This window comes from Schistocerca nitens, chromosome 1 (assembly GCF_023898315.1).
Source record: "Schistocerca nitens isolate TAMUIC-IGC-003100 chromosome 1, iqSchNite1.1, whole genome shotgun sequence".
In the NCBI taxonomy this organism is placed as follows: Eukaryota; Metazoa; Arthropoda; class Insecta; order Orthoptera; family Acrididae; genus Schistocerca; species Schistocerca nitens.
This window is the reverse complement of record NC_064614.1, coordinates 1012950269-1012962736: the sequence shown is the minus strand read 5'-3', so window position 1 is coordinate 1012962736 and position 12468 is coordinate 1012950269. Positions and strand designations below refer to the sequence as shown.

General features: G+C 36.7%; 1 protein-coding gene across 7 annotated transcripts in view; it reads right to left on the bottom strand.

Moving 5' to 3' along the window:
* Positions 1-12468, bottom strand: part of LOC126195835 (lysophospholipase D GDPD1-like) — a 211298-nt gene that overhangs the window by 55895 nt on the left and 142935 nt on the right. For all 7 annotated transcript variants that reach the window (XM_049934522.1, XM_049934521.1, XM_049934520.1 and 4 more), the window contains 2 exons: positions 4510-4652; positions 3740-3854 (listed from right to left, as the gene is read on the bottom strand). In XM_049934522.1, coding sequence (XP_049790479.1) covers positions 3740-3854; positions 4510-4652 — 258 coding nt within the window. The remainder of the gene's footprint in view (positions 1-3739; positions 3855-4509; positions 4653-12468) is intronic.

The window sequence follows — 12468 nt, the reverse complement described above, 5'->3', positions numbered from 1 at the left end:
TGACAAAAATAGTTCATGTAGACACATCAATGTTGCAAGCAGAAGATGTAGAGAGAAAGTGTACAAGGGTATTGAACAGGTAATTTGGAATGTAAAAGGAGATGAAATCTAATAATCATGGAGGACTGGAATGCGGTTGTACGGGAAGGAATAGGAGAAAGTGTTACAGGAGAATATGGGCTTGGTATTAGGAATGAGAGAGGAGAAATCCTAATTGACTTCTGCAATAAATGACAGATAGTTACAGTGAATATTCTGTTCACAAATCAATAGAGGAGGAGGTACACTTAGAAAAGACTAGAAGGCATGGGATCATTCCAGCAGGATTACATGATCAGACAGAGATTCCAGAACTGGATATTAGATTGTAAAGAATATCTAAGAGCAGACAGACTCAGATAACAATTTAGTAATGATGAGATGTGTTTCACTAATGTTGAAGATACAGCAACAAGGTATACCACGGTACCCATTTCAATTGAGGAGGAGTGTACACTTCTAAAAAGGGCAATCACATATGTTGGACAGATAAATGTAGGTATAAGGAAGTTAACTGAAAAGGAACCTTCACTCACAGAAGAAATATTTCAAATGGTTGACAAAAGAAGGAAGTACAAAAATGTTCAGGGAAAGACAGGAAAACAGCAATATAAATCCCTTAGGAGTGAATTTCAGAAATCACAGTGGAAAACAGCAACCAAACAGCTATTCAGGTTGGTGTGTAACATCTAAGAGACTGGAGATGTACCGTCAGACTTTTGTAAAAATATCATCCACACAGTTCCAAAGATAGGATGAGCAGGTGTAAGGACTATCGCACAAGCGACTTAACTGCTCATGCATCCAGGCTACTGACAAGAATAATATACAGAAGAATACAAAAGAAAATTGAGGATATGTTAGATGCTGATCATTTTAGTGTTAGGAAAGATAATGGCACCAGAGAGGCAGTTCTGGCATTGTGCTTGATAATGGAAGCAAGACTGGAGAAAAATCAAGGCACATTCATAGAATATGTCAACCTAGAAAAAGCATTTGACAGTGTAAAATGGAGCAAGATGTTAAAATTTCTGAGGAAAATAGGAGTAAGCTATAGGAAAAGATGTGTAATATACAATATGACCAAGAACCAAGAGGGAACAATATGACTGGAAGACCAAGAACAAAGTGCTCAAATTAAAAAAGGGGTAAGACAGGTACACAGATTTTGCCCCTACTGTTCAATCTATACAATAATGAAGCAATGATGGAAACAAAAGAAGAGTTGAAAAGTGGGATTAAAATCCAGGGTAAAAGTATAAGACTCATGGATGACATTACGATCCTCAGTGAAAGTGAAGATGAATTACAGGATTTGTTGAATGGAATGAACAGTATAATGAGTACAGAATATGGATTGAGAGTAAATCAAAGGAAGATGAAAGTAATGAGAAGCAGTATAAATGAGAATAGCAAGAAACTTTACATCAAAGTTGGTAAGCATGAAATAGAGAACATTAAGAGATTCTGATGTCCTTTGTAGTGCATCATATTACTTTAACGAAGTGACGTGTTGCACAAGCATTTTTCAAACCAAAGAATGATGATCACCTCTATAAAAAGTTTATTTTCATGAGGAATTAGATAACTTGCTGTTTGGATGTAAGTTTTATTTATGTACATGTATTACACGATGGGTGGATGCAATGTATATGTAAGCTGGGACAACAATAAATATTGCACCACATTTGTGGTACCTGCTCTCTGCAAACTCAGTGAAGAAAGGAACTTATGGAAAACAACGACAAGAAGATGGGACAGTATGATACAAAATATGTTATGACATCAGGGAATAACCTCCATGGTGCTAGAGGGAGTTACAGAAGTAAAAAACTGCAGGGGAAGACAGAGTTGGGAATACATCCAACAAATAACTGAGGACATAGGGTACAAGTGCTACTCTGAAATGAAGAGGTTAGTGCAGCAGAGGAATTCAAGGTAGTCTGCATCGAACCAGACCTACAAAAGAGGACAGCTGTTGACAATGAGCCAGTTTTGAAATATTCCAGTAGTTATGAAGGAAGATAGCAACTCGAAGGAGGAATGAAAAACCATATAAATTCAAATGGTCAAAATACTGGAAGCTGTTCAAGTGTGACAAGATGGGGGAATACCTGCAAAGCTAATATGTGAAACCCACAATATGGTTATATAAAAAATAAATAAAACTGCACGAGGCTTCTGAGAATTGCTGCTAGAAGTATAAAATTGAAAAATATTATGTGCTTTGTAGGAAGCTTAAGGTGAGGTTATTGTTGGTGGGAGTGAGAGAAATACAATGGTATGGACACAACAAAAGCAGAGGCAAAAATTAATCAGGAAGAAGAGCTTTAAAGTGATACAGTCATGAGGCAGATGATTGACCAGAATGGGATAGAACAGCATAAAAGAAAATTACGTAAATGGGACTAATAAAGATGAAATATAAACACCTACGTGAGACTAATAAAGATGAAGTAGAAAAGAAAAAGAATGCTGCTCTACTTTTTCTACTGTGAAAATTCATGGTTATTTCCACTACACCTTTTGCAAGTACTGTATTCTATTTAATGTACTTCATGTTTTAAACTATTGAAACAAATATTAATTGTCTTTAATGATTTCTTCTATCAGATTCCATAAATGTTTACAATTTTTCAGTGAAACTTAACCCAAAAATTTAAGTCTTAGTAGTGGATGTCACTATTCATAAAAAGTGTCATATTCATATTTTCAAGTTCATGACTCTTCTTAAATGTAAATATATTTTTAAAAGTATGTTGTGAATAAAAGTTCAAAAATGGTTCAAATGGCTCTGAGCACTATGGGATTTAACTGCTGAGGTCATCAGCCCCCTAGAACTTAGAACTACTTAAACCTAACTAACCTAAGGACATCACACACATCCATGCCCGAGGCAGAATTCGAACCTGCGACCGTAGTGGTCACGTGGTTCCAGACTGTAGTGCCTAGAACCGCTTGGCCACACTGGCCAGCTGAATAAAAGTTATTGACAATTTATTGAATTGCATCTTTTCAAAGTTTTTGTGGTGATCATAGAGAACACCCCCGCCCCCCTTCTCCACAGAGCACATTATAGAAAATGTGTTTGTAATGCTAAGATAGTGCTAAAAGATATTTTCCGGTTCTGGGCTCCACTTACACACCTTTATCAATTTAACATTTTTAAATTACACTGGCCTGGAGGAAAAATTGTTAAGAATATAAACAGACAGGACCAAATCTGGGTGCCCCCCCTCCATCAAATTTACGTAGTACAGTTGCCTCTATAATCGACTATTACACTCTTATTTTCAAAGTCTCTCTCATCATTACATTCATGTAATTATATGTCCACCATTTCACTTTAATGACATGCATTCTCAGGTACAAAATTACAACATAAGAAAAGTACCTTCAGCATTGAAAGAACTGCTAAGTCATGAAATTCAACCCAAATCTCAACTCCAAATTCATCTCAGTACTGTGTTTGTATTAGACAGATGCTCAGCTGTTCGATATTACTCATAAAAAGAATATAACATTGCTTCTATTGATTCTGGAGTATCAATGAATTCACTTAACAACAATAAATGAAAATGCTTAAATAATCAACAAGACATTACTTGGATGGATCATGTACAGAGTAAGTACTATTTATTTACTATTCAATCAATTACACAACTATAGTTATTAGGAATAATAAGAAAAAATAACTTACCTGGATTCCACGCTTTTCTAAGTGGTTAAAAAGAATGCGTCTCATGAGAAGCAAGTCCATACTTCGCACAAAGAAAGTGTGGAGAGGTAAATATGAGGTATTATTGCTTCTTTTCCTGAAATGCAACCTACATTATTAGGTGTTCTAACATAGTATGGGTAAATAACTTACATTACACATGTTGCATACACATTTTTGGACTGTCATTATTTATATTTTCTGCATGAGATAAAATGTAAGTAAACATGTAACTCAGGTATGGTTCTTATGTTTACCCATGTACTTGAAGCACACCATCTGTGTTTTGCATTTGTAACAATCACATAACTTGTGCGTGAAGCTACTGAGACATTCATAATGTATAAAACACCCAAAAAAGTTAATACCATTTACAGAAAATGGAGCAGCGGTGTGGTTGTATGTTGAAGAACATCCAGATCATGCCAAACAATCACAATCTATCTTTGGAAACATTGTTAAAAAAAGTTCTGGAAACTGGAGGTGTGGAGAATAAAATGTGCCAAGGAAAAAGAGGAGCAACTGATGAAAGAAATGGAACTAACATTTTAGCAAAAATAACACACAATGCAAATGTCACTAAGAGCCATCTCTGAAGTGCGAGAAGGATCAACTAAATGAGTGTTCTGTGAACACTACATTCCATCACATTTCATGCTCTTAATTTTAAAAGCACAAAATCAGATGCATTTACTTAACATGTAACAACTAATTTTAGATAATGGCAAGAAATTGGTTATAAAATACATTACCTGATCAACCTTAAATAAATAGCAGGTAGAAAAATTTCAAGATGTGTCTCTTTAATGGGCACAAATGGCAAGAGTCCAGTGTACAGCAGCAATACTAGCAGCAAAACCTGCTTCATTGAGAATAGGAGATTGACTCGTGGATTCTGTTGAAATTTATAACACTGTTACTGACAAAGTATATTACAGCAAATACAACAGGGAAGTTACAGTATCAACCTATTGCTTCCAAAAATATCCATAAGTAAATATTAGCAACTTCTAACCTTGGAAAACATATAGTTGTGAACATTACAAGTTATGTATAGTTACAAGAGGCTTCTTAACAGTCTACACTGGCTAGAAACAGAAATAAGTGTTACAGCTGGATAACAAGTGCAAACAAAGAAAACCAACCTGTGTAGCACAGAAAAGTTATAGCACTGAATATATTGTAAATAACATGAAGCAGAATGAGCTGTAATAATGAATAGATAACACACACACACACACACACACACACACACACACACACACACAGCTGTTACCACAATCACTATTAACAATCATTAAAGTAATCACTGAAACATTCCTAATGCTATGTTTTTACAAAATTGAAAAAATATACTGAAAATAATAGGGCAGTTCTAAATCCCACAAAAAGAAAGTGGAACATGAATGTCCTGCTATTTTAGAATAAAATATTTCTGGATTTTTCAGCCATAAGTGTCTAAGCTCAAAAACTTTTGAAGCAAACACATTGTGTCTCAGGTAATTACTTTTATCTTTAGAGGACTTTCACAGCACTCCTAAGCAAAGTACATTATTTATTGAAAACTAAATGGATCTGACCAATGTTAGGCAACATTTGCGCAATATATCACATTGAACAAAACCAAGAAATGAATAGGCTGAAACAACAGACAAACAAATGAAAGAAAAGATCTGCTAAGGTTATATAAAAAGATACAGCACAGAAATGTCCACAGGCGTGTGACCACTTCAAGAACAACAATTGCCACAGAATAGACAAAAACTATCAGTATAATATTATGGTGTGGCAACAAAATAAATTAAACTGAAAGACAAACCTATAAACAACTTAGGAAAAGATAAATTGCTACCTACTGTAAAGATGCCATGTTAATTTGCAGACAGGCACAATTAAAAATACACTTCCACAAAGCTTTTGGCCACAGCATTTATCAGCAAAAGAGAAACACACACCATTCATATACACAAGCAAGCACACTTCATGCACACATGACTGCCAACATCAGCAGCTCAGGCCAGAAAGGCATTTGGTCTGAGCTGCCAATGTTGGCAGTCGTGTGCATGAGGTGTGCTAGTGTCCATAGTTAGACAAATCTATAAATCTGTCAATACAAACCTGATACTGATGGGTGATACATGTTCTTATTTTGAATATTGCTGATGGTCAAAAACACTTCAATAAATCATTTCTGAACAGCAAAGTGAATAGTTATTTTAGTGAACCACTCAACAGTGGATAAAGATTCGACTTAACACAATGGTCGCATGCCTCCTATGTGACTTCATGTAGCACCTTAAGTTACTTTAGAAAGTGTGTAGTACAAGATATTTATTGATCTGGAGAATATTATGCGACTTAGAGAAAAAAAGTTACCCTTTGAAAAAGCAATTTACTCTTTGACTTTTGAACTTAATCACATTTGTGAAAATACATTTTGTGATTGATATGTTCTACGTACAGAAACCAGATGGCAGTTATAAGAGTTGAGGGGCATGAAAGGGAAGCAGTGGTTGGGAAGGGAGTGAGACAGGGTTGTAGCCTATCCCTGATGTTATTCAATCTGTATATTGAGCAAGCAGTAAAGGAAAGAAAAGAAAAATTCGGGGTAGGAATTAAAATCCATGGAGAAGAAATAAAAACTCTGAGGTTCACCAATGACGTAATTCTGTCAGAGACAGCAAAACACTTGGAAGAACAGTTGAACGGAATGGACATTGTCTTGAAGGGAGGATATAAGATGAACATCAACCAAAGCAAAACGAGGATAATGGAATGTAGTTGAATTAATTCGGGTGATATTGAGGGAATTAGATTAGGAAATGAGATACTTAAAGTAGTAAAGGAGTTTAGGATTTGGGGAGCAAAATAACTGATGATGGTCGAAGTAGAGAAGATATAAAATGTAGACTGGTAATGGCAAGGAAAGTGTTTCTGAAGAAGAGAAATTTGTTAACATTGAGTATAGATTTAAGTGTCAGTAAGTCGTTTCTGAAAGTATTTGTATGGAGTGTAGCCATGTATGGAAGTGAAACATGGACAATAAATAGTTTGGACAAGAAGAGAATAAAAGCTTTCAAAATCTGGTGCTACAGAAGAATGCTGAAGATTAGATGGGTAGATCACATAACTAAAGAGGAGGTATTGAATAGAAATGGGGAGAGGGGGAGTTTGTGGCACACCTTGACAAGAAGAAGGGACCGGTTGGTAGGACATGTTCTGAGGCATCAAGGGATCACAAATTTAGCATTGGAGGGCAGTGTGGAGGGTAAAAATCATAGAGGGAGACCAAGAGATGAATACACTAAGCAGATCCAGAAGGATGTAGGTTGCAGTAAGTACTGGGAGATGAAGAAGCTAGCATATTATAGAGTAGCATGGAGAGCTGCATCAAACCAGTCTCAGGACTGAAGACCACCACCACAACAACAACAACAACAACAACAACAACAACAACAACATGTTCTACGTAATATGATTCAATGTAACGAATACAATGGTTATGCAGTCCTCAATGTGTTAACCCATACTTCCATCCTAATATTATTAAATGCAAAAGTAACTCATGTTTTCATGACTAAACCACTGAAACAATTTTGATAAAATTTAGTGTGAAGATGGCTTGAACACTGAGGAAGAACGTTGGCTACTAAAGAGAAGAAGGTGAGAGAGAGAAGAATCAACCCCTGAGAAGGCAAAGTAGGGAATGGAACATACTTTTTTTTTTTAATTTCTTATTTTTACATAAACCATGTTGCATAATATATATGTTGTATAATGTATAGCTAATTCAATACCACAATACATAACTGTGTGGTGGCTGCCACATCTCACCGCACACACGGTTCGGCACTGGTGCTGCACATATCGCTGCACTGTGCATTGGTTCAGTTGGGGAGAGGGGGAGGAGGGTGAGGGGAGGGTGCACATCACAAGCTATGCTTACTCAAATAGTTAGACATATGAGGGCAGCTGATGATTGCACATACAGCAGCTTGCTTACTCACAGCCACCCATCATAACAAAATTACTGACATGAAAGGGCAGCCACAGATAATGATTACTTCAGTATAAATTAATGGGTGTTGTGTATTTAACAATTTCTATAAGAAACTGTAAAAAATTCAGAAAAATTTATCTGTTTCTTTTGGATTAATTTAGTAATTTTGTCAGTTGATGTTTGTCAAATTTTATCATTACAAGTGATATGTCATTCAAGTGATTTTTTTACTTCAGAGATTCTCAACTATTAATAAATTTCATGTACAAAATGTTTGTTGTTTATATTGCTGCTTAAATAAGTGTTTATGTTCGTGGTATAAAAGAGGACACACAATTCTGAAGGTGGAGGTAAGTAATTCTTTTTGTGGCCGTTTTTCATCATATTATGTCCAAATAAAAGTAGAAATCCTAAATGTAAGTAATTTACAAATTTTCAATGGGAATTTGTTGCAGTGTGTTATTTGATTTGTACAATGGTGACCATTTGTGATCAGATGCTAGCGTTGTTAGCAAAGCATGATATTAATGAGAATCACTGACTCAGGTGTATTCTCACAGTTAGATTAGCATCTGTAACTACTCCTTTCATTTTTATATGTGGCCTGTTCTGTTCATGCAAATAACAGACCCCCAACTACCCAATCGTCTGTGTTATGGCCTTCTTTGTTACTGTAGGAACCAGACAGCAGACCCAATCCAGGGAACATGAAAACAATGAAACAGATTACAAACAATACCCTCAGAGTTAATCGACACACAAATTTTTGGGACTTCACAATACCATTGTCCAACAACTGGACATGGACAAAGAAATAAATGTGATGGGCTCCTATGAAGATGATATACTGTGATTATGGTACATGAAGACTACAGTTCTCACAAATAAAAAGCAGTGCTGCAAGTGCAGTAAGTTGAAAACTGGTGCTCATAAAATCACATGTATTCACTGTTTAAAGGGACATTATCGCACAGTGGGAAACTGTTGGTGATAGCATTGTTAGCGATAGTAGGGTATTATGATTTGCGTGACAAAGTGCAGCAAGGTTGTCAGTACTGCAGCAGGATAGGGTGATGCTCAACAAGTGAAAGTTGCCTTTTTTTTAATTAAATTATTGCAACTACAGAATAACGCCAGTTAACACAACCCACATCACCACACTGTTGGCACAAATTGACTTGTCTATAGATAGCAATGCAGCTATTTTTGGTTAATCATTTATAGAGTAGTAGTAGTAGTAGTAGTAGTAGTATGGACATACACGATAAGGACTATTTTGATTTTGCTGAGACTGATGTAATACTGGAATACAACAGTAGTAGTTAGGCCAACCTAGTGACAGTGCAGGACTCATATATATTCCAAGGCCTCATGAATCTGACAGTGCAGCATCAGTCACTCATTTTAGTGATGGATAATTAGTTTTTACTTTGCTCCTTTATTTATTATGTCAGGAGTAAGATACTGAAGTTCTATCAGCTATCTTCCTTTCAGTTTTATATTCCATTTCTGTTTTAAAACTCTTATGCACTAGGGACTTTAGATATTTACATCTTTCCTTGATGTAATTATAAATATACCATCATTGTACATAGAACTGTTCAAAACACAACAGGAATCAGAAATTAAATGCAATATCCACAATCAGTTTTAACAGATCTGTGACAAAATGTATCCATAACTTTTCAACTTTTTCTTTTCCCTTAAAAAAGTGGGAGCTATTTTATTTAAAAAAGCCATGTCTTACTTTTCACAAACGATTTTATTACAACAAACACAACAAGAATGTTCTTCTCATCACAGATGATTCATAATACAAATCAAGTTATCAAATTAATAATATATGAAATAATCACAAAAAGAGCCATGACACAATGGATTTTTCTAAGAAGCTCCTTCCAATAAATTTTTTTAGCGCAAATATATGGAGTGATCAATGCCGAGATACTATACACATACTCCAAGAGGACTCTATGTGTGTGGCTGACAGGAATATAAACCCAATCAGCTCAACTGGTTTGACTGCTTTCCGAGCACTGCCAACTATAGCTGGCAGGTAACACTACCCTGCCAATAAATAAGGCAATTCAAAACTAGACTAATCAAAACATTATCAAAAATGTTAACTTATCATGTCACTTCTGCTTTTACAGAAGTAGATGCAATAAATACAGTGATGTTTGCTATCTAACACTGGCACTGACCAATAACAGTCAGTTTCAGTCAAATTCTATCAATTCTGCATATCACATTAGTCACCTCACCAAGAGTCCCTATTATGTTCCACAGACAGATGGTTTTTCCTTGCATAAAATCAATGTATGCTCGCCTCCTTGCATAAAATCAATGTATGCTCGCCTCCTTGCATAAAATCAATGTATGCTCGCCTTAATGCAACATTCATCTATAACTTAGCCTTGAGTAATTCCAGTACAGCTTTATAGGAACTACTAAACCTGAAGTGGAACTTACAAAAATCCAAAAGAAAATCATCTTGATATAGTATACATTCATAAGCAGCAGCTTTCAAAATTTAATTCAGAACATAAAATACAAGCTCTTTGTATTCATTTCACTATTTTTCTTCATCAAATTCATGAACTTTAAATGAGGGTCTCTGTGAAATGAGCAGTTTTCTTTCCCTCATTCCTGTGTAAAACTGTATATTGGTCACCCACCCACCATTACTTGGCAAGGTGAACTTGTAACCCAGATGCAGAGGGAACTAACTTGGTCACATGACTAGGTACAATCAAGTCCTAATTCAAAGTAGATGCACAGTTACCTCTCAATGTGAGCAGAGAAGCGATAGCATAAAATAACTTTGCAGGAAGCCATGAGAACTTACTGTCGACGTCATTAATTCTACTGACAATGAGAAGAAGAAAGGTGTGTCAGTGCCAACACAGAGTGTGCACACAAATGTTGGCAAGCAAAAGTTAAATCAGTGGTGTGTGAAGGAAGGACATGATCCTGGGTGGAGCAGGATTCAATATGTGCCCCAAACCAGAATAAGTAGAATTCGCTCAATAAATATTTCACTAACAATATAGATAAATGTGATATTTGATATCAATTTCTATGATTTTATGAACAGTTTAAGGCAATATCATCCTTGCAAAAGCTTCACAGCCATTGTCATATGGAATTGGATTTCCAAGCTAGCAAAGAAACTCTAAGAAAAACTGTTCCATCTTATGGTGTAACATGTCTATACCTGGGACTAACATTTTCCACTACTATCAACTTAGGCCACCAAACAATATTAGTGAAAACAAAAAAAATTGTTGAGGTAGATTTTTTAGGTATAGACAACCTCAGTGTGTGCAGAAGGGGTGTGAAAACTGTCAGCTCAGGACATCGACAAGGCGTGGTAGTGAGTGCGCATCTCCACTGGCTGTGGAAGCCTGCTTATGCTTTAGTTCTTGTGGCTTGGCAGTGCCTTGGAAGTCATAGAGAAAAAGGCATGGGCAAGAATGTCAATGCCTGAACAAATGAAGATGACTTGAGTTCTGCCAGTCAATCTCTAATGTGAAAGCAGTACGCATACTTTTTATGACCTTTTGTGAGCTACAAGTTACGAGTTATCTGCATCACCCACAACTGTAAAAGCAATTGTACAGAGGAAGCTACTGTAATTAGGTATACAACATCACCAGTAGATGTAACAAAACTTTATTCCATGGAAGCATTAAAAACTTGAAAACAGTATTTAAGTAACATTCATCAGGAACCAATTACATACACAAGGAGCTGTAGCAATACACATACAGAACTGAAGCTGAGTATAGCTTGGTTAGCCTTAAATAGACTGGGGGCTGTGGCGGGCTCTGATGGTGATATCTGCGCTCGCCTTCCTGTGTCAAACCATATGGCAACATCAGTGAGGCCAGGGCTGTTTCCAAGATGACCCCGGGCATTGGCTCTTGTGACAGTGCATGTGGTGCTGATGATACTGCTATCAGCAGTTGCTCCAGAATGGGTGACTGAATCCATGACAATGGTGTGAGAAGCTATAGAGGAACTGCTGATTCGGCCACCGAGGATGGATAAGGCGGTGACGGTGGCAGTGTGGATGTGGAAAAACAATGAATGACAAATGGAAAATGAGAATATGCATCAACAACCAACAGCCAATAAGCAATGTGAAAGGGGCCAGTAAAATCCGCAAGTATATGGTTCCGAGAATGTGATGGCATCGACCAAGGAGACAGTGACATCTGGAGAACTGCTTGATGCATCACACAGTGTGAACAGGAGGCAAACAGGCGGGTAACATCAACACTGAAGCTGGGCCCAAACACATGTCAATCAATCAATGCTTTTGCATGTGACACACTCCAATGATTTGCATGTAATAAATGGAGAACCTTCAAATGAAGCACTAAGGGAATCACTACCCGAGGGACTGCGTCATTTGTGTCTAAAAGCTGAACACCATCCACAACAGAGAATGGATGTCAAAATAGGTCATAATTACAGAGGGGGTCGGACACACGAGAAGGTGGTGAATCTGAACAACCATGTTGTATGTACGAATGTCATGACCTTCCACAAAATGTGATCTGAAGCTACAGCTTTCACAATCTGTGCGCTAGTTACAGGAAAACCATCAACTATAGGCTGTTTGGTGACATTAATGTGGAAACAAAGCCATTGCCCATTATCAAATCCTGAGTCCGCACCTGCCAGCAGGCAAGACAAAGCATTG